Below are 23,723 nucleotides of genomic sequence, written 5' to 3'. Positions count from 1 at the left end.
ATATCTTGCTCCTGGAAAAAGTCAGCAACACATGAGAAGATGTCGGACTCCCGTCAACTTCTTTCTAAACATCTTTCTAAAAGATTGTATTGCGATATTTAATGCAACATGTCTTCAAATCTTTCTCCCTGTTTCAACATCGCTACATAACTGCTAAGCGCTTCATCATGTCTTCATACCAGTTCGACTATGATCTGTGCGGGGAAGAGGGAGACAGGCCTACCATATCCTGCCTTTGGACTAATGTGAAAATGTTCCAGTGTAACCGGTGTCAGATATGTATATGGTGTAACACGCACACACACACCCACATATACCTGTATATGTGGGTGTGTGGCTCTTGTCAGTTTCTGCGAGTCTTTAGTCCTTGTCAGGGTGGAAGAAGTCCTCAGCGGAAGCGTTAATCTTGAAGAAAGCATCATGTGAAAAATTGAGGAAAACTTATCTTGACTGTTGGCGGCTTTGTTCACGTTTAAATGGGGATCACATAAAAATGATGCACCTGGAGACCAACATAGCAACCATGTTGAACAAACCGATGTCTCACTGGGAAGAAATGTTCACATCTGATAGTGTCCTCAGTCACACTACAAGATTTGGTTTTACAGGGCTGTATTTATGTATTAACATATTAAAGGTGTTCTGCTTTAATGTGTCTGCAATAATTATGCAGAATATAAACTTCAGTGTCTTTTTTATTGAAATGTGTGTCTGAATTATCATCTAGAAAAAATGTCAAAATAATAATTTGCCTACTTTGCCATTTTTCCTGAACAAACCGGACAGAACACTACTCCATATGAATGCTGTGCGCAGGATTTGGAACTTGTCGGTTCGGAGTACGGAAATCTTTTTTATTCCACTTTAACAATCACTCCAGTTAAATAACACGGTAAAGATACAGTGGGACTGCAAAGCGTTTTACAAACCATGGGCTAAAACAACAAAGTAGAGTTGTTTATATGTTTGTTTCAAGCTTGGCTGAGTCCCGCAGCACTCTGTGAATTCACGTAGGAGGGGGATATTCACCTTTATTCTTATATAAAAATTTGTTACACAATTGTACTTGAAATCACTGTACTTCCCTTGTATAATGCTAATCATAGGTTTACATTATGATTTTTGTTGTGCATGCCAGGTTGGATTACCAAGTGGGAAAAACAGCCAGTTGCTCCAGGGCCATCAACCTGAACGGGCCCTGCATTTATGTCGTGGCCTTTATTGTCTTCAAGAGAAGCCCTGTGCTGAAATCAAGTTGTGATATCTTTATTATATTTTTTTGTATTGTGCTCCTTAGTGCGTAATTGACAAATAAATAAAGTTGTATTTGATCAAATTACCGCAGTCAAAATAACAGACAGGAAACCCGGAGCCTGACATTGTTGGTCCAGTATCGAAGTATTGGTTGGTTTCTGAATGTGAGGGCAAATAATGACCTGCTACGGTATGTGCAGTCTGCTGTCTGCTCTGTTCTTGATGGGAACTTGGAGGCACCAGGTATGCGAACATGCACAGAGACCAGGGTGTGGGCGTGATCAGTAAACTTTTGCCTCGGGGCCCTCAGCAGGTTAATATATGGCATGACATTTCAATCAGTGACATTTCAATCAGCGAAGGAAATTCACTCTCCCTTGAACAATCATGGCCCCTATTCGGAGGCTCTACTCCTTCAGGACGTTGTAGCAGTCCTCTTCCACCTGAGGCCGCAGTAGAATAAAACATTTCCGTACTGTAAAAACTGGGGATAATTATAGACCTAAATGAGAGCAGATGCATACCTAACTTGATGAATTATTTTAGCGGAAGAACACTTTAATGTCTTTTGTATCCGCAGATCTGTTGGTTCATTGTAGAGTGAGAGTAATGGTTTTTTTTAATGACCTACTTATTTACATTTTTTTAATAAGACAGATGTTTTCACAGCAGACATTTTGATTTATAGTCGGAAAAGCACAGCTCTTACTGATGACATTAACAATGACTGCTTTGAATTCAAATGTCATGACAATGTAACAGTGAGCCATTATTTATTTGATTGTTTACACATCAAAATGTTCGCTGTTTGCTTTCCCTGCAACTCTTTTTCTGCAGGTAAGTGGATGAACTGTTGGTTGAAGGGGTTTTCCTGATAAACTGAGGAAAATGACAAGTTATGCTGTTATTCACACACAGTCAACTTTCTATCTGATGCAAATCAAAAAGACCACAGATTAGTACTATTGTTGCAAGCAACCTCGGGGCTTCTCATAACAACAAATCCAGTGGTGACTTTACAGTGTAAAGGTGAAAGACGGCCTAAACTGTCTGTTTGAACTTGATGAGTTTTTAACACGCTGAACCCAAAATATGTGGACACAAACTACCACTTGAATCAGATGGCCTATTGAACTCAGATGGTCATGTTAATAATCCAAAGATTCTCTTTCTTCAGCTCCTATGGTTGTGACTGAGGAATCTTACTTTGATATTTAAATACTTTTACTGTTGCAAAAAGTCAAAACACATTTTATATTATTAATATATTTAAAGTGGTGGATTGAGATACAACCTCCCTGTATTCCGCGGTGACGGGTCAGTCAGCTCATTGGTTTTTCTATATATAGGCTACTTTGTCTTGCGGAATACAAGCAGCTAGCAGCTAGCCGCTAGTAGCCAACTGTTTGCTAACGAGTTCACCATAGCGACTCGGTGAGGCGACAAAAGTGCTTAAAGCTTGTTTCCGCTGCCCCCAAGTGGCCCGAAAAATGATTTGGTGCAGGTTTAAGTTATTGTAGCGTTCAACAAATACCGTAAGCTGTAAAAAAAAACAAAAAACGGAGGCTAACACAGCTTGTGCTAATAATAGGCGCCTGTAACCTTGTGAGCAAACGAAGAGATAAAATACATGCTAGGAAATCTGATAACAATCTTCATATTCATCTTTAATCTCAGTTTTAGAAGCTTTTATTTACAATGCACAATTCATGTCTGCCAAGTAATGGTGACGTAGTAAGTTCAAATTGGATGCTGTTCCTGGTTTGCAACGTAGGTTTTTCAGTGTAGCTACTCTTGCGCCCTGTTTTGACGTGATAACTCAAATACACATTTCAGTTTAACGTAGGCTATACCTTAGAAAATAACCTGTCAGTGTGTCAAAAACGCTGCTGCCAAGGAAGGACGCCGGGGGAACCGGTGGGTTACCCGCCCCCGTCACCGGCAGCGCGAGCCACGAGTTGGCCTGCCGCGCGAGCGGAGAGCTGATGTTTAATCACAAACCACCTGGTGTCGACTCGTTAAAAAAGCAGGTTGAGGCAGCTCGACGCCCCGGTGCAGCTCCGTGGTAGCGAGTGATCACATGCTCAGGGGATCTGCGACAGATAAAACTTTTCATGACGTGACCTTGAAGCCCCCCCCTCCCACACCGACTTCCCTGCCTCGCGTGCCACATCACAGACTAAGGGAAATCTCCTGTGCCAGCGCGCGCCCGGAGACTCCTCCGCTCGAGCCAGCGGTATGAGGCGGTAGCCAACTCATTTGCGAGCATTCACCTGGGAGGACCTTTGCGGGCGCACGAGGATAGGGCCGGGGTGGCAGAACCACGTGGAATTCGTGGTCTGATGAAGTCCACTGCCGCACCCCCTCACCCTGCGCTGGATAGCCCAGCTTTGAACCACCACGTGGCGGTCAAACTTTCTAATAATGTGAAGCTCTTACCCAATGTATGCGCCGCCAACAGAGGGAATGTTTATCTCACGCGCGAGGTTGCCTGAATTCAAATGAACGTACAGTGTTAGTTTTACACCGGCGGAGATGAAGGCAGACGGAGGAACTATGCACTCGCTCCCGTGGATATTGCTCATAAACTTTTTCCTTTGCTGGACTTCGGCTGACGCACAGGTGAGGAAACACTTATGCGCTTGTTCTTTAAGCAAACTGTTTTTACTTTAGAGCAGCAGCTGTCTTTTTGCTACTAAAGTCATGCATGGGCATGATGGTGATGATGATGATAATCCCCTCTTGAGCCAGCTATAAAAGCTTTAGGTCAGCATATTGAGATTAAAAGAAATCCCATCAGTCTCATATAATTTTGGAGGAGTCGCCGACAGCCAAAAAGATGGCAAATTTCGCATATGAGCATAACATGCAACAACAGTCAAGCTATAAAGAACTGTTTTTTCTGTATGGAGTTATAGCGTATTTCTCCATCTGCTGTGTATCTTCCTCAGTTTTACAGTGTTGCTGAGGTGTTCGCCCTCTAAATACAAAAGGAACAAGCAGGAGAAGTGATCATCACCAGGGAACATAGCATATGAGTCACATATTTTGTACTGTATTCTTTTCTGATAGTTTCTCTTCATTTCTCTAACACCCAACCTGTTGATATCTGGCCAACATTTCAGTCTCTCACATACCTTTTTATCAATCGTGCCAGAATAAGTGCAACACTGGCACAGCAGAAAGTCTGTCTGCAGTCATCATGAGCTGGATTTTTCAGGAGCTCAATTGAGGAGTTGCATTAATAACTATCGTCTGCCAATTTGTCTTACGCTATGCCGGCATTGGATCCTTTTCAGACCACTTCATGTCTGATAGTCTTCCCAGCATCAAGTGATAGCCTAGAATTTCTCATTAGATTAACAAGTGATGTGATATCTGGTGCTAACCCCTCAAAAGACTATAAACAAACGGCACCCCTGGCTGACTTTTAGAACTTTATTCATACATAATTAGATTTCACATGATTTGTTTTGAATGATTGCAGTGGTGAGCTGCAACAAAAGGATAAAAACACCTGTAACATTAAAATGCGATCCTTGATGGATTTAAAATCTGAGACTAGACTTGAAGGATAATTAGTCAATAACCTTTTAAAGAGTCAGAGTGGCTCAGAGTGAAGTGTAATCTGCAACATGGTTGTTGCTGTGTCACTATTTTTAGTTGAATTCAGGAGTCTGCCTCCTTTTTCAGCACCATGGACAGTGCTTTCAGCACCAAACCCGATACAATCATGAATGAAAGGAATACACTTAAAAAAAAATACTGCAAGGACTCAGCTGTAAGGCAACTGACAGGATGAATAGCAAATAGTAGAATAATAAATCATTTGGAAAAAGCTCTGGCCATATGGTAAATTTAAATATTGTGTTTTCTGTTTAAAAAAAAAAAAAAAAAGCCCCAAATATCTTTATCAGTAAAAGTGTTTAAAAGAGAATATAGCATCCCACTGTAGAATCACAGTCCCACACTAGTATGTCAAACTTACCCACTTAATTCAAAAATGTGTTTTACGGCACAGGGATGCTTCCAATATTTATTATTAGAAGGCTATTTTCAAATGTCCAAGGTGAATTGGGCTTTTGCCTGATGTTCAGACAGTTGCACTTGTGTTCATCTTTTGTTTCACTTTAACCAACCAGTAGAGAGTGAGGTAGTATCCCTCCTGGCAACATCATTTCCAATTGACATGATTGCTGTGGTAGGGGTTACGGTAAACATTACATTCCCAGGCTCATGAGTAGGCAGAAATAACTGGTTAGGGTGAAGGTAAAGGTTAGGTTGGGGTTAAATTAAGGGGTAACACATTTGGATGGGGAAACAGAATTCCCTTCCCCAAGCCTTGGAATCTAATGGCAACCTAGGGGTTACTGCGGTCAATCAGTTATTCAAACTGGTTACAAAATTAGCCCATTTAAAAGTGGTTATCTCTGTAAATTGACTTACAAAAACCTGTGCAGCTGCATCAGTTTCAATCACACTAGCTAGCTAGCTCAGGGGGTAGAACACCAAATCCAGTCGAATCATTGAACAAAGTGTGGATTTGCGGAACAATTTAGAAGTCTGGAGTCAGACTAGATAAAGCCTACCCAGCCTGGCTGGCTGAGTTGGTAATGACATATGTGAGCCTGAATTGTAACAATGGTGCTCCTATGCAAAGTGACATGTGGGAATCTGATTTGACTGAGTTTCAGTTCAGAGTATGTTCGCAGGAAATTTACTTATCAGTGGAGTCTATCAAGTGGTGAAACTTTTTAGAATAACAAAGCAGATTTTACAGTTTTAGATGACAACCCAGCGCTGGAAGCTTCTTTCTATCCTTTGCTGAGTTGTGTTGTGCTCACAGTTTTCTTAATAAACTAATTCTGAAGCCTGGCGCTGTGACAACTGTTTATCCTTGGACCACAACTAGAACAGCTGCTCTGTGCAAGCCCTACGCAAGTCTTTCATTCTAACATTTGCATTCATTGCAACTTGTAGCTGGATGCTGTTAGCTGTCAAGTGGAACTGGACACTTTGTTTATTTACATAGATTTTTGTAATAATGTTCTACATGTTTTCTTCACCTGATTTCACTTCTTAGATGTGTTCTAAGAGGAAAGGCTCCTTCTTGACCGTGCAGACACCATGCACATATTTGTTGATTTTATGTTTCTGGTGATGCAAAGAAAAAAGAGTTGGTACAGAAATTTATGATTCTCACATACAGACATGAAACGCACATGGTAAAATCAGTGCCTTGACTCCTACTTTGAAATGATATGTGTTTTTGCCTGCAGGCATCTTAACGTATGTGCCTATGAAAAGATCGTAGAATTGTCAGTGAGGGAGAGGAGATGTGCTTTTAGGTTTTCTTAAGCAATGTCTTTGTGAAAAAATTTCCATATTGTATACAATTTGAATGCAGAGTATTTTAAAACCTTAAAAATGTGTCTGGTGGGTATCTTTAATAGTGACAGAGGCCAACATGTGGAATGAACAAATACAGTTTCACCCTTAACTTACTGTCCAAAAATCTTCTAATTGGCCCTGGTGTTACATCCCTAAAGATGGTCCTTTCCTTTCAAAGGAACAATGTTGAAAATTCTTACTGGATTTTTGAAATGTTCAAATGAACATGTAATATACTTTTCCTCAATTATTACCCACTTTTCGAGCAGGTTCTTTAAAGCTAGCAGAGTACTGCAGTTATTCATAGCAATTTCATCTAGTTTTTAGATTTTAACTACGGCCTTAGCGACATAGTTTAAAGTACATGCTATAAAAAGTAAACAAGGAAAGATGACGGAACAGGTTAAAAATCAAATATCAAATGTTACTAAATAGTGCTTCTAAATTGGGGTTTATGACACCTAGCCTCACAATCTTTCACTTATAACAGCACAGACAGCATTGTGTTCTTCTCATTTCATTAAGAATGAGGTAAAATTGTCTGTGAAGATGTACTTCTGTCAGTCACTCAAGGCAATTTCATAGCAATTCACACTTTAAATCCAGTGACTCTAACTGACTGCATAGTGATAATAATGACTCTCATATGATATGTGATTTTATATATATCATATGAGACGTGTTGACATCTTCAAATAATTAAAAAGTTACACTAAAAGCCAAAAACGTGTGTTTGGCTTGATGGTTGTGTGAAAAAGATTGTTAGTACGACAAGGGCTTGGGTCAACAGAGGAATTGTGTGGTGGGTTTTAGCCGTCCCAGAATTTACCTACCTAAAGAAGTAATTTCATTGTTTTGTAATGCAACTGGACTCCACTCACCAGCACTTTATTAGGAACTCCTGTGTACCTGCTTATTCAATGCAATTAACCAATTAGCCAATCTTGTTTTAGAAGTGTAATTTATAAAATCCTGCAGATAGAGGTCAGGAGCTTCAGTCAATGTTCACATCAAATGAAAAAAAAAAAAAGCGGGGGGGGTGATCTCAGTGACTTTGACAATGGCATGACTGTTGGTACCAGATGGGCTGGTTTGAGTGTTTCTGAAACTGATCTCCTGATATTTTCACGCACAACAGTCTCTAGAGTTTACTCAGAACGGTGCCAAAAACCAAAAATATTTCAGTGAGCAGCAGTGATGTGAACAGACACACCTTATTGATGAGAGAGGTCAGAGGAGAACGGTGAGATTGGTTGGTTGGAGCTGACAGAAAGACTACAGTTTCTGCTGGGGGCAGCAGATGGTAGGTTCAGAATTTTGCGTCCTCAGCATGAATCCATGGGCTCAACCTGCCTTGTGTCAAAAGTCCAGGCTGCTGGTGGTGGTGTAATGGTGTGGGGAATGTTTTCTTTGCACACTTTGGGCCCCTTAATACCAATCAATCATGGTTTGAATGCCACACCCTGTCTGAGTCTTGTTGCTGAGCATGTTTATCCCTTTATGGCCACAATTTACCATCTTCTAATGGCTACTTCCAGCATGATAATGCACCAAGTCACAAAGCAAAAGTTGTGTCAAACTGTTTTCATGAACATGACGATGAGTTCAGTGTACTTCAGTGGCCTCCACAGTCACCAGATCTGAATCCAATAGAGCACCTTTGGGATGTGGTAGAACAATATGTCCGCAGCATGAATGTGTAGCTGAGAAATCTGCAGAAATCATGTGATGCAATCATGTCAACATGGACCAGAATCTCAGAGGAATGTTTCCAACATCTTGTGGAATCCATGCCACGAAAAATTCAGGCTGTTTTGGGGAAAAAGGGTGGCCGTACCCAGTATTAGTATGGTGCTCCTAATAAAGTGCTTGCTGAGTGTATAACCACTCTAAGAGCTCCTTGAGACTATAATACTCATTACACAGCAGAAAAAAAATTTGTTACACATAGGTCAGAATATCGGAAGTTCAGCTTTATGCCAGACCTAGCAATGCTTTGAATATTACAAGAAAAACTTTATGTAAAATGGATAGGAAGCCAATAATGATTAGATAAGCAAAGAATAATGTATGAATAGTCATCTCCGTACTGGTAAAATATGAATAATCATATCAATATTCAGTGCTGAATTTCACAATATTTGTGTTTCAACATTAAAATGAAAAATTTGCAATAACATTTTGTTTCTCACTCCTTTCTACATTTCCTAATGTTGGCATGCCCCACAGCAGTTGGAATATAGCAAAGTGTCCCAAATCTACTGAAAAGCCAATTTCAGGCAATGGGGGATTTACACACATACAGGGAGTGAAAGATCTGATCTTGTTTGTTGTGCTCCACAGATAGGGTTTGATGGTCCTCTCTCTGCACAGGAGCAGATGTACATCCTTTACGAAATCAAACTGCAGTGCTACCAGAACCTCTCCAACATTGACCCAGGGTCCAAAGGTACAAAAAGGAGCACAGAAAGAGTTACATTGTTGTAAAATGCTACATGTTCTACACATGTGGGGTATTGTAAATTTTCATATTCATGTGGAAGCAATTCCAAGTGGTATGCTAAAAAGGTGAAAAAAAAAAACAAGAAACCCTTAACAGGAGAAATAGTTGAAAGATTTTTGTAGCTCAATGTTTAGTGCCTGTTATTTAGATTTATTAAATAAGTATACAGAAAGTATATTTTCAGGATTTATTAGTGTGGCAACTAAAAAATGTTTTATCGTCTGACAGGGTCAGACAAAATGTTTTACATACCAGTTCTTTTCTAGTCACTACAAAAAATTAAGATTTTCTGTTAGGTGCTATTCACTGCATTTACAGTATTGCATCACTTCTAAGTAAAGGTGGCTCTGTTTTTCTTGTCACTCAATGTATAGACAATACTCTATATCACTATGAGTCACTAACAGATTTTTCTTATTAGAGGGGAATTTCAGGGGTTATTTAAAATAAATTGCAAAGGCTGGCAATGTGGCAATGTGAAGACTTATGATTCAAGAGACATAAAAATGCATTTCAGATTAACACATTAATTAGATGTCATTGGTTAAACAACCCACTTGACATTTAGAAATTAACTGTGACCAGAGGTTTATCTGCAACCAACCAGAGTTAAGGCTAAAATTACACTGAGGTTCATTAACTTTAACCAACAATGATTTGTCAGATTCGGTGTTACAATAAAATGTGAATAGGCTATGGATCAAATGAAAAAGCTTAAAAATATCCACTGACCAGCTACCAGAGTGTAGTGTGTGTGCTGACTTCCTCTCCTTCTTGCTGCAGATGAGGTGTGCCCTCCAGAATGGGACGGTCTTATTTGTTGGCCCCGTGGCTCCCCTGGGCTGGTTACCAAGGTTCCCTGCCCGCCTTACATCTATGACTTCAATCACATAGGTAATTGGTTTATTTATTTATTTTTTTGCAGATGTATTACCGACACTGAGCACTAGAACACTGCAAGGAACTTTAAATGGAAAGATAAATAAAAGTTGCAAGACAAGGCTGCATCTTACTACCACATAAAATCAAGGTGTTTCACTTATTCTGGCTAATTAGGCCACTGTTCAGGCTAAAGGTGAGTGGAGCTATGATGGAAATTACAGTGAGTGAGTCCCTTACTGTGTTTACATACGCACCGGTATCCTGGTTATGATCGGGTTTTTCGATATTCCTTGTTATGTTTCGAGCATGCAAACACCATATCCTGGTTTCTGAACATTCTTTGTTAGTATGGAACATAGGGGCTGAGATGGTGAGAAATCAACACATGACTGCCCACAGATGATCAGAAAACTGGACACTGGGTATGAATAAACAGATTTCTCATGTTCCATGTAAACATCATATCCTGAAAAAATGATCAAAATGAGGATAAGACTCAAAACTCTGATACTAGTGCACATGTAAACTCCATGTACTAATAGTCCTTTCACTTTTTGACTTGTCAATTACAAAAGCATTTAAAAATATGTGTTTACAGGACATGCTTACAGAGAGTGTGATGTCAACGGTTCCTGGGTGTTTGTGGACCATTGGAACAAAACATGGACCAACTACTCAGAGTGTCTGCGCTTCATTCAGACCAGTGATGAGGAAGAGCGAGTAAGAATGACTGTAAAAATATCTAAGCAGCAACTGATTTGCTTAACAAGCTAATCCATTTTTTTCTTTTTTCTTTAACCCATATTTAACCAGGTGAATCCCATTGAGGAGATCAGCCTCTTTTTCAAGGGTGACTTTTACAAGTTTCATTGCATGCATGCATTACAAGTTTCAGATGCGACAATACAATATCAGGCACAAAAATAAAACAATACTAAAAATTAGGTGATGCTGTATGAAGGCTCAAATAAGCTATGAAACTTACAAAACAATTGTCAATATTAAGAGAGCTTAAGAAAAGATGGTGCATGTTCTTTGAAAAATGAAAACAGATGCTAAACAGCCATGTGTGCTTCATCTTATGTAAGGACACAACGCTTAAACTTGGTTTTTGGAATAGAGGTTCAGATTCACATGCTCTTTGCTTATTACCGCTTCAAAGAAATGTCAAGCAATTTCGACCCCTCATCAGAAGCTGCATGTATATGAGTTATCAACAGTTCATTCAAAGATCTTGCCCTCTTAGTTTTTTTTTTTAATTTTATAATTTTTATAGGCCAGAATAGGTCAAACTATACAGCACTTTATCATAACAAAATAACATTAGCCAAAAGTCTGAATAATTGACAATTTTTCTGTAGCAGGATTGTATTTTTCTTATCTTACATCATCACCTTAAACCTAAGATTTATCTTGGATCCATGGGTACCATCCTCCTAGATATGCTCTTTTTCCTCAAATGTAGTACTTAGCAAGCATTTGATAAGGAAACAAAATAAATGGTTCTGAAAAAAGCAGGTCACTTATCATATAACAGCAGTTGATAGTCATTAAAGATATACTAAACACTTAAAATATGTTTTTGAGCTGTAAACTAAATGATATGACTGTACTGTAATGAGGAACATCAGTGCTGGTGTTGATATTGACATTTCTTTCCAATGTTATAAAAAATGGGTATTTCAATGGTTCAAAATGGATCAATGCACCATTTACTGTTTTGAATCATCCTGAATCTTGCAAGGCTAATGTTGAATTACCGTCAACCGAGCCCACCTCCCTCACCACCCGTCCTTGAGCGGGAGTATATGAAACCGTGCTCATTTTCCTGTATACAGTATAAGGATCGAGACTCATCATTCACAGGAGTTTGTTATTTCTTGCTAACCCTCTACTTAGTATTTTTCAGTTTTGTCTCAAAGGTTCGGACTTGTGCTTTTGACGGCTGTAGGAGCACCACCAGACTGTGCTCTTTCCCTTCAGACCCTCATATGGCTCGGCATTGGTTGCAGATGGCAGCGGGTTCCTCGATAGCAACAATTTGCTATGTACATTTGCAATCAGCATTTTTTATCAAGAGTGCTGCTCTAACTACATGCTCAGCTCAGAGAGCTCCGGCCTCAGGCATTACTGGGGCTGGAACCAACGGGTTGAATTGACATGGCTTAGGACCAGCTTGGTCCTCCACCACACTAATGTCTGCTTCAGGGGATTCTGGAGGGGGGAAGACCTCCACCTCCAAAAAGCCCTCTAGCATCGGTGCCTTGCGATTCTGTTAGATTTCAGACAAACACATGCTTTATTAAAACTCCTGATGTCTTTTCCTGTTTGTAAGTGTTTTTGAAAATCTACAAAGTTTCAGTTTTATTTATCTTTTGACAAAACTCAAAATGAGTAACATATCTGGGAATGGGTTACTGATCCACTCTTGTGTACAGGCTACATAGCAGCATTAGCATCCGTTTCAACTTTAATACTCAGTGCACCTGCTATTCCTTCATCTTCTCCTGTCATAAAACAAATATAAAATAATTACACCCCTACAACATCAGTTATGTCTGTTTTTCTTATTTTCATTGCAGCATCGTGTTTAGCCAAGCAACTGTGAGTGATACTTGGGTATATTTTGTAAGTCTGTTTCACCTTGAATATTTCTCTCTGTGTTCACAGCAACACTTCTTTGAGCAGCTGTATGTCATGTATACCATTGGCTACTCTGTGTCCTTCAGCTCTCTGCTAGTGGCCATCTTCATCATTGGATACTTCAGGTAAGAGAGGAGGTTTTGATACCAAAGTGATGGGAGGTCTTTGTAAAAAGCTATAGCGCAGACAGAAACACACACATCAGTGGAATAATACCAGGAGTTGTCGTCTTCTCTGTCTACATTTTCATATCTTACCTTCTATCCTGAAAAGGGACTTCAAAGCAATGTTTAATATCTGACAGCCATGCACTTCACTGTGTGTTGAAAAGTCTCCAACCCCTGAGGCTTGTAATTTTCACTAACAGTTGCACCATCTTCCTCTTTTCAGCTTTCATGTTTGTATTCTGACTGTCCTGCTATGTTCTAATTGCATACTACATTTCTAACTACTTTGAAAATGCATTGTACTGTGTTTATGATGACAAGATTGCAAAACAGAATGCAGATTACTCACATTTGCTCATGTGTCACAGTAATAATATGGCTACAGTGTTGTTATAATATATATGGTATGTTTTGGAGGGAAGAAAACATGGTTATATGAGGGTTATTGGTTATTTCAACCTTTACAGGGCCACACCAGTGTTGGCCATTTTTTTTAAAGGCATTTCTCCCACCTTCTACATACATAAAGGTAATCTATCATAGTGAACCCTCTGTCACCGTTAATAAGTACTCCCTTGATGGGTACTCCGCATAAGAAGAAACTGTCTCCTAATATGAATACCGCCATTTTTTACAATAAGAGTTGGCTACAGGATTTGATTAGGAGAGATGGAAGTAGAAAGTTACTGTAAGTCAAAAACGTCTTAACTTTCCAGACTGGAAAGTCCCAAAGGTGATTGAAGCTGAATTTTTAAAATAGGAAAACTTCAAATAGAGTACATTTTCAGGATCAAGAGCCATTATTACGCTTTTTGACAAACAACGGTCTTACATCTGCTGTGTGTCTGACTTCTTAAAGCAGCTTAGAAATCTTTGATATGAGTTCTTTCTCAACCTCCCAGAGCTCTTACCCTTGTCTACCTCTGTTGTGTCTTTGTGGAGATACTGTCGCTGTAAACAATGTGCATTACCCAATTTGAAGCTTCATTTATAAAACCACAGTCCATTAAGCTTTGCAAACCACAGTCAACAAGTAGCCTAGTAAATTAACACCACAAACACTGTCATCCTCTTCGTTGCTACTCACTGAATGGGAGGATTTTTCAGAGTAATTGTAAGCAGCAACTACAGCAACAGCAGCAGCAACAACAATAAAACTAGTACTGCTTAGAATGAATATATTTGGTAATGTTTGGGGACCACACAACTGTGAAAAACAATTGCACTTTTCCTTCTGCAGTGACTGAGAAACATTTTGAGTTGGGTTAAAAAGTCCCTGACCACTTCTTGGTCCCTACTAATTTACTGTAGTTGTGAAAAACTTAACAAAATCTCTGCATCATGGTGATTTGCAGGGCAGGCTGCATCAACAGTTTCTCCTCTCTGACAGAAACATAGTAGGCAGGGTCACTGAGGATTTATCTGCCTCCTGCTGGAGCATAGTTAGACCTACAGTACAGTTTGTTGTTGTTGTTGTTGTTGTTGTTGTTGTACAAAGCTGGTTGTCACTTACATATATATTTTTTTTCATTAGCTTTTGTAGTAGACAGAAGAAAGAGAACATGGGGAGGAAAGGGATGACGTAATCGAAGCCTTTGGCTGGAATCGAACTATAACGTTACAATCAGTGATCACGTCATCTAGAGGCCCAGACTAAAGGCTTTTTTTCTTTCATCTTTACTCAGGAGTGCCTGATGACTAGTCTTGCACTTGTTCTCCAGTATCACTTTTATCCTTCAGGCTAACATGAACTTAAATAAATGTGATTTATATGATTTGAACTCCTACACAAATGTCCTAGTCATGTGGATATCTTTTATTGTGCGCTACTTATTGATTTGTAACAATCATTACTGTTTGTTTTCTTGGCAGGCGTCTTCACTGTACCAGAAACTACATCCACATGCACCTGTTTGTTTCATTCATGTTACGGGCAGCCAGTATCTTTGTGAAGGACAAAGTCGTCTATTCCAGTGCTGGATTGCAGGACTTTGATTCTGCCCTGTTGGACAACTTAAAAACAGTTAGCATAGCATCATTGGACAAGTCTAAGTATGTAAGTGCCAGGCCTTCTTGTTTCAATCTTTTTGCTTACTGCAGTTGCCAACAACTATACTTTTGGCTTTTAGGCCTGAATTAGTAGTAGAGTTGGCACTGTAAGTGCTTTGAGTGCTGTCACCATAGAAACTTGATTTTTAACATTTCAGAATGACTGTGGCTGTAAGTCCCCAAAATTTGTTATTAGACTTGTGAGCCTGCCATTCAAACCAAATACCTTCCTGGCTGTATTGTTGATGTTTTAATGGATGGTAAAATGGGTTTAAATATATCCCAGTACTTATTAAAAAACATTTTAATTTTACAGAGAGCACCTGGAATATGTTCTGTAGAATTTATTTCTTCTATTTCATGGCTCATTTCTATTATTAGTATTATTTTTTACAGAATTTTTTTTTTTTAATCTCTCAAATAATGTACCACATTAATGGTATATCTATCCATATAATGAGATAAAAAACAGCCCAGTATCCATTATTTACAGCTTTCATTCATTTTTCATTGATCTACTTCAAGTCATACACATGAACACAACTACCTGATAAAACCAACATGGTCAAGTGATATTTGAAGACTTGACTAGTTGATGAGCTTTAACAAAATTTTTTATGCCTTTACTTTTGAAAGGGACAGTGAAGATAGACAGGAAGAGTTGGAGAAAAGAGTAAGGGAATGACATGCAGCAATGGTCTTGTCAAACACAAAATGTACCCCAGACACAACTATTGGCAGCCTTCACTATTACTAGGTTAGAGATCCTTTGGCAACAATGACAGTCTCTGAGCGTTTCTTGTATCCATCTAGAAGCTTCTTGCCCCTGTCTGCTGTTAGTTTCTGCCACTCTCCCATGGCTATATGTTGAATCTCTTAAGTTTCCCTTAGTCCTTTTTGCAATGGCAGATATCAACTCTCTCCAAAATTTTTCAGTGGGATTTAGGTAGGGACTCATTGCTGGCAAGTTTAAAACAGTCCATCTTTTCCTTTTCAACCATTCTGTTGTGCTGCTAGATGTGGGCTTTGGGTTGTTGTCCTGCTGAAAGACCAAAGACCTTCACCTCAAACCTAGTTATGCCTACCCAGTGCCTCCAGTACTAGAGGCAGCAAAGCAGCCCCACAGCACAGCATGATAGAAGGTTTTACTGTAGGTAGGGTGCTCTTTTCCTTATTGGCTTCATTTTGTTTCCAATAAACAAACTGAAGAGCTGCATCCCCAAAGAGCTCTACTTTGGTACCTTATCCCAGAAAGACTGTGGTTTATCTATGAAAGTTTTTGCAAAAACATTAGTCTTGCCTTTTTGTGCCTTTCTTTCAATAGGGGTGTCCTCCTTGGCCTTCACCCATGGAGCCCTGCTTGGTTTAGTGTGTGGCGTATGGTACAGGCTGAAACCACCACAATCCGCATCCACCTTCGCAGACTTCTCTCACTGAGTTTCTTCTAAGCACTATGTCCTGGAAGCTTCTTAACAATTTTATGACTTTCAAAATTCTTGAAAAAATTACAAAGTGTTGAAACAGGGATTTCAAGATCTTCAAGACCTTTGGAATTGTTATGTTTCCTGATAATAGCATTTCTGATGCTCTCAGACATCTCTCTTGTCTTCACCATTGTGAAAAAGAAAATGGAAACAATCAGCCCCTTCTTATGCAGTAAAACCAACATTTATTGGTTAATTCGGGTCATGTGAACACTGAAGCTTAAGAACAGCTGAGTCTAATTTTTTTTTTTTTTAGTTTAAATTCCCTCAAAAGGGTCCCAATAATTGTGTCGAGTGTACATTTTATGTCTGTATTACAGCTTTCAGGATATGAAAGCATTTTTTTGTTGTTGTTCAATAACTTTGGAAATGTTCTTAATTTTTCTGATTATGGAAAATTTGTTAATTTTCATTTATATTTGAAAAATTCTAAATTCTGTACTTAAAATTCAGGAGTGCCAATAATTTCAACTAGCACTGTAATCATTCAATTCTGACTGCACCTGGTGTTTTGCAATGTCAATGCAATTATTGCATATAGAGTTGTAACTATGTAAAAACACTGCATGCATAGCTTTGTTAACTGTGTTCATAAAATGGCACATACTGATATACTAAGTATTTGAGAAAAAGAATCCAAGTACAGTAATTGGATGACTATCTCCACTGAAAATAACTATTTAAATTCAGTGATGATAATAACAACTTTCGAGGCCAAACATGTGTCTGGCCTTCAGTTTACTGTGGGGCGGGAGATTTGCATGATAAGCAGATATCCTGAGGCTGGATCCAGGGGTCAGCCCTTCAGTCTGCTGACTCTGTTTTACCCTCATGTACTTTTCATACTCACATTTACCAGTGTGTATGTGTATCCAGTGTGTATCCAGAATCAGATGGTAATTGCTGTATAAGACAAAACTTGCGCGAAAGAGAGTTAACAGGAGCTGTTGTTTGTTTCGGTTCTGAACCATGTGATTATTGTTCTGTCTTTTCTAAAAAACTAAAGAATACTAGTTACCTTGAGAGTAGGCTGTTTGAGACATGTTTGCCAATATAGCGTCAAGATAATAAGATTAGCTTTTTGTCTTTGTAAAGAATGCTTTCACTAATTTCATTCAAAAGATGAAAGGGATCCACCTATCCATCATGCTGACAAATAAAGTTATAAAAATGCTTGGGCTGTGTACTGCCTTAGCATCTGCAGGTTTGCATAAGGAGAGTAAAAATAAAGCTGTCATCTTAAAACCATGGCTGCTTTGTGGCAAAAAGTCTCTGATTTTTAAAACTCTACGGGCAACAGTTGCCTGTAGAGACAATACACCAGCACATCAAATGTCCCTCTGGGATTTTCTGATTGAAAATAAGAGACGTGTATATTTTCAATATGATTTCTAGAAAAATGTTGTCCTTTTAGTTTTATTTCCTTTAACAGCTAATACAGTCAGTGACTCAGCCTCAGTCATGAGTCTGAGAGAGAAAGTGAGGAAAACTACGATTGAGGGCCCTGAGTTCTGATGTTTTTCTGTTGCACTCAGTTACATTGAAGTCACTCTCAGAATAACACACCACTGAACTGACTTTTTCCATTTTAGTTAACCTAATTTTTTATGAATTGAGGGGATCTGAATGTTGCATTCGAATGATTATCATTTGTTTAGTTGAGTTCAGACAGAAATCCAGGAATACTGAACAATCAATACTGAACAAGGATTGGCTTTCAAAGTAGTTGTAATGTCACAAAAACCTAGGTTAAAATGCTCAGATTTAAAGTGAGCAGACACATGTGAAAACAGCTTTCTAGTGTCAAACTCAGCACATATATCAGTCTGCACAGTGAAGCTAAAACGCCCAAGTGAAATAACAATAATCCAAACATATATTGAAGTGGAGGGGACTTAAACAATCGAATGTGTGGTTTGTTCTGCAATTCATGAAAACATATTGGGCTTACACTGCCTATAACACTGTGAGTATTTAATAACATTACATATAATATGTGGATATACAGTATAGTGACAATAAGTTATGCTTGGACATGGATTGCTTTATGGAATATAGGTTATGACATGGAGGCTAAGGCAACCTGAAATTTAAAAAATATGACTAGATTTAAGCCTTGCACATTAATATGCACGTAATGATCATTGATAATTTGTCTGTGGATCTTTCAGTATTCATGGATTTCTTGTGTGATTCCATCATATTATTATTATATTATTATTATTATTATTATTATTCCAGGATATTACGTACAAATACCAAAGATACAGTAGGGTAATTTAATTCTGAGACACTGTAAAAGAAAATGCAAATGGTAATTTATCTATTATCAAGATTGCATGTTCAAATGGATAATTTGGCATATGTTCCGAAGTGCTGTTCACTTTTTTCTCTCATTTGCCATTTCCACTGCTGCTGTCTTATTACAATGAAAATTAAAGGCTTTTAAAGTATATTTGTGGTGCTCAAATCATCCAAAAAATAGATTTACTTATTTTTAGGAAATATTTTATATATATACTATGAGATAATATCATACAGTACATTCTGTTGTACCTACTCAAGACTGAGTTTATGATATTTTTCTAATATGTCATCAGTATGTGTGGATTTTCGGTCTGTGCATTTTATCAAAAGGTTCTAAAGGTAAAGGGGAGAACTTTTTCTGCCAGTTGTCTGTCATAGGTCATAATGCAGTAGTCAAACCTAAATCTAATGGGCACAGACCGTGATTTTACACGGTCATTGTATCATTTACTTGTACACCCCGATACTGCTTAAATTTTATTGTTTGGGTGGCTTTCTGCTCTCCTTACCTCACCATCAACTGTAAATATATAAAAGACATCACAGAATCTCATTCGTGTATGCCTTAGGGGTGTCAATGCTTTATTATCTGCCTATATTTAGGAACTCATTTTATTTCTAAAATGAGTTCAATTATCATTGTGACCCAAACTACTGCTTGTCAGTTAGTTAACTGTGTGGGTCAAATGTGGATGTCCACACTTAAATTAGAATAGATTTGATGGTTTTCATTATCATGAACTTTTTGTTCTCAGTTTCACTGCAGTGAACCTTTCTTCATTGTTGTGCAAATTTACACAGCAAGGTGCTACAAATTGTAATGAGATCATCTACTCTCTTAGGGGCACCTGTGGTGTAAGAATATGTTGTGTGAAGTACTCTGATTACAATAATGCGTTAACACAGGTGAACAAATAAGCAGCATAATAGCAGGTAAAAAATCAGATGTGATTAAAGTGTGAATGTTTTTTTTTTTTTTCAGATTGGCTGCAAGGTGACTGTGCTGCTCTTCATCTATTTTCTGGCCACCAACTACTACTGGATCCTTGTAGAAGGCCTCTACCTTCACAGTCTCATCTTCATGGCTTTCCGATCAGACTCTAAATACCTTTGGTGCTTCACACTCATCGGATGGGGTAAGCAATAAAAATGCACATTTCTCTTATCGCACATACTGTAACTCCTATGACATGGTGCAGTATACAACTACACCATTTCATCGGTGCAGTAGTAGACTAACTATACATTTTAGCCTAGATTTTACACTCGCCCTGAGAAAAGCCGCAAATCAGTGTTTGCCCAGCACTGGAAAATCTGCGCTCAATCAATATTTGTGAACTGTTCATAGACGCGATCCAAGAGACTCGCCAATGAATCGCAGATGCCTGAAAGATAGCAAACTGAATATCTGGATCTGTCGGGGAGTCCAAATCCAGTAGTGTAAAAAGTGTTGTGACCTGGTTGTGACTGGCAATGAGCATGGCGATTAGCTACAGCCAACTGAAACGCAAGACACGGGTTGAGGGTAAGCCCAGGGAAGGAGTTGAACAACTTTTACAAGCATGGCTACAAGAAAATCCATTCTCTCACCCATATTATTTCCTTTTTCTTCTTTGTTTTTCGCTGCAAATCAGCACAAACAACTTGGATTGCTTGTTTCATGCGGACATCCATTTTGGAAGAAAACAAATCCTGTCTTGTGCTTGGTACTCCGTCATTTCAACCACTTTTTGTGTGTGTTTTCTTAACAAATGTAGTTTGGAGACCAGATAGACTTGTTGGGGAATCCTTCTGGTGAAAGATCTTGTAATTTGTGAGCCCTTGTCACTGATCAGCCCAGCAGTGTGAAGACCACAACAATATCAGGATTCCCGTTTACAAGAAAACTAGTTGTGTAGTGTGAACAGAGAAGCAATCTAACAACCTTGAAAGTCATGTAGTGTGTACATGGCATTAACCATCCATTCAAAACAATCCTACAATTGCTTGCACAGCTTATACTTGACATACAGCTATAATTGCCATGTCAGTTTATGATTAAATATACAAACAGTACAATGCATTAATATATATTCTACGATGCATAATCTTTTTCTGCACCAACCCATATTTTAGGGAAAATGAATAACACAGCGGTGACAACAGCTTTCTTGCCCTCATATTTAATTTCCCTGTGGTCATTAATAATTTCTTGTTATGTTTGGTGCATAGGATTAATTAAAAGTCTCTACAAAGTGTTACTGGTATTTTGGAAGAAAAGAAATTACCTGGAGACCAGATATTAAATGGGTCTTTAAATACAGATTATCTTTGTGTTGTGTACGGCCTGTTGCTTCCATGTTGAGTCTGCCATTGTTAGTTCGTATGATAATCAGAAAACAGACATGCTGATTTTAGATACATTGGGCAATGTCCTGACGGAGGCAATGTCCTGTTAATTACACTTAAGGTCAGTGTTTTTGTGACTAAAAAATTAAACAATGGAACTTTACAGTATGCATCTCCATCATGAAACTATGATGTGTGAACCGAGAGTATGAGTTGCATAACTGTGTGATGACTTCTGGGTTGTTATGGTCTAACATAACAAGTAATCAAATGATTGTTTCTTGACCTGCCAGCTGATTTTCTTTTTTGTTCTATATGCCAAAGACCAGTGGAGGTCAAATTTACCTACAGGCAGAATGCAGATACAGAACTGATTCTTTGATTTAGTCAGTAGGTGTTTCATTCAGTTTTTTCACTTCTGTAATCTTATACTCACAAACACACCACTCAGCAGCAGCATTCTTCCTTCCCGATTCACATAGTGACACATACGAGCACCTATATTGACCTCAGCAAAATGAGCACAAGATTAGGACTAGAACAAGACTAGGTCAAAACCTAGTAAGTGGCTGGACCACCCCTTATCTGTTCGCTTCTCTCCTACTCTGTGCTCATACATACAGTAATTTAATACAGCTGAATTCCCAATAAAGCTGTTTACATGTTTTTCTGTTGTAAAACAATTGAAGTGTGAAATAGGGACTGAAAAGCGGCCCATGCTTAAGACTGTGTTATGCAGCAGTCATTTCCAAGCCATTTCCAAGCTGCATCTCTGCACTGCTAAAATCCTGATTTAATAACCGCAAAGTCGTCTGACAAAATCACTGTACACATAACTTAAAGACAACAGCTGTGCTGTGATTTCGGCTATATTTACTTGTAAAATGATCACACAGAGATAAAGTTAGAAGCTCATTCATGTCTGTGTACGGTAATGTGTGGTCAGTTGAATGAGATGCATAGAGACTGAAGGGGGCCAGTCCAACCTCGTGCTTGTGCCAATACTGGCAACGGTTTCATGTAAGGTTTGTTCAAAAAGTCCCTAGATTTGTCACTAGGTGCTTTTGCAAATAAAAGTCACTAAAGGGATCTGAAAAGTCAGTAAATCTAGTGACAAAGGTGCTAAACACAGCCTATAAACACCCCCCTGAGGATGCAATAGAAACTGTTTGTGCCTATTCATTTTTGAAAGGGGCAGTGGGGAAATTCCAACACTTGGCTGGCAGACTGAGGGTGTAACTCCAGCACTAAGTCACACGGCATTCAGGTGACTGATGGTGTTGCTTCATCCGTCAGTCAGTCAGTCAGTCATGGATGTTCATGCTTATAGGACTGGCCCCGCTCTTGTGATCCAGTCAAAAACTGGGGGGGGGGGGAGTCCTTACACTGGCCCCTGTTCATAAAGTGGGAGGTACTACCACAAGTATACTGACCCACCACTTGGTGCTTCCTTGTGGAGAAGAGGGGAAATGAAAGTTTCTAACATTTTGGATCTTACAGATACAGGATTTGTTCACAATACCCTTTGCTTCCTAGAAAGTGTTTTAATCTTTGTTGCAATTCTATATATAATACCGTTTGAAAGTTTTTTCCTAAAATTTCCAAAATGTACCAAATGCTGTGACTCTTTAAAGTGCATGGTAGATATTTGCAGGAACAGAGATAAACGAATATAAATGTAGTCTTAACATATTCAAAATTGATCCAGAAAGCAGGCATTGTGTCAGTAGACGAGTGTGAATACTGAATTGTCTGCATTCTAGAAGAACAGGTTTGTTTGTGTACAGTAAAGACCAACACACAGCGTTGTGTCATGTAGTGTTGTGTCGTTTCAAACCAGTGGAACACACAGAAAGATCTCTGCAGACAGAGGAAATAATCAAACACAGTAGCTGGGATATGCTGTTCTTTGGAATGAAAGAGTTGAAACTGCTGCTTCTCTGGAGCGCGGACGCAGACAGAAGTCTATTATAATGCCTGAACGTGTATGTCAATATGCCAGGAGTGTATGGGATTACACAGAAACCAATGCATGTTGCTGTTTATACGTGTGTCAAATACTGCGTGCTATGCCTGTAAGGGACTACGAAAAAATTTACTGGAGAACATGCACCATTGTTGATTAAAAAAAATGTGCAGAGGTTAACAATCATGTCCCTGTGACAACTTTTATTTTTCCCCCATCAGCATCAACAAGTAGCTAACAGGAGGAATACAACAATTTTGAGTAATGTGGATCTAGGCCCTAAGGGAGTTATTGCTCATCCAGAGTCTGGTTCTTTGATTTGATGGTTCCTCCACCTCATGTATTGACCCTGTACCTACTGCATTTTTTAAGCATGTGTTTGACAGTATACCTAGTCATGTCCTGAAGATTATAAATACATTTCTTCAACCTGGTATCTTCCCAGATGCCTTCAAAACAGCTGTTGTAAAACCCCTTACTAAAGAAACCCAGCCTAGGCAGTAATGCACTGACCAGCTATCCAACCCCCCATTTATTAGTAAGATACATGAAAAGATCATTTCAGTGCAAAAAACTCTTATGTTAGAGAAAATGATATGCTGGAGAAATTTAAGTCAGGCTTAAGAACATACCACAACACTTAAACTGCTCTTACTTAAATAATCAGCATCCTCAGACTAATCTCTGATGGAAAAAAACGTTTCAATTCTTGTCCTCTTAGATCTAAGCACAGTGTTTGATAAAAGTTT

At 38.8% G+C, this 23,723-nt stretch overlaps 1 protein-coding gene across 2 annotated transcripts in view; it reads left to right on the top strand.

Moving 5' to 3' along the window:
* The first annotated feature begins 3,262 nt into the window (after positions 1-3,262).
* pth2ra (parathyroid hormone 2 receptor a) overlaps positions 3,263-23,723 on the top strand; it is a 40,020-nt gene continuing 19,559 nt past the window's right edge. The window contains exons 1-7 of one of the 2 annotated variants that reach the window (XM_040149503.1): positions 3,263-3,876; positions 9,019-9,094; positions 9,932-10,042; positions 10,629-10,750; positions 12,701-12,798; positions 14,713-14,896; positions 19,663-19,816. In XM_040149503.1, the coding sequence (XP_040005437.1) occupies positions 3,790-3,876; positions 9,019-9,094; positions 9,932-10,042; positions 10,629-10,750; positions 12,701-12,798; positions 14,713-14,896; positions 19,663-19,816 (832 nt within the window). In that variant the 5' untranslated portion in view covers positions 3,263-3,789. Of the gene's footprint in view, positions 3,877-8,988; positions 9,095-9,931; positions 10,043-10,628; positions 10,751-12,700; positions 12,799-14,712; positions 14,897-19,662; positions 19,817-23,723 lie in introns of both variants that reach the window. The other variant, XM_040149502.1, reaches the window with a different exon arrangement.

This window comes from Xiphias gladius, chromosome 16 (assembly GCF_016859285.1).
Source record: "Xiphias gladius isolate SHS-SW01 ecotype Sanya breed wild chromosome 16, ASM1685928v1, whole genome shotgun sequence".
Lineage (NCBI taxonomy): Eukaryota > Metazoa > Chordata > Actinopteri > Istiophoriformes > Xiphiidae > Xiphias > Xiphias gladius.
This window is presented reverse-complemented; position numbering and strand designations above follow the sequence as displayed.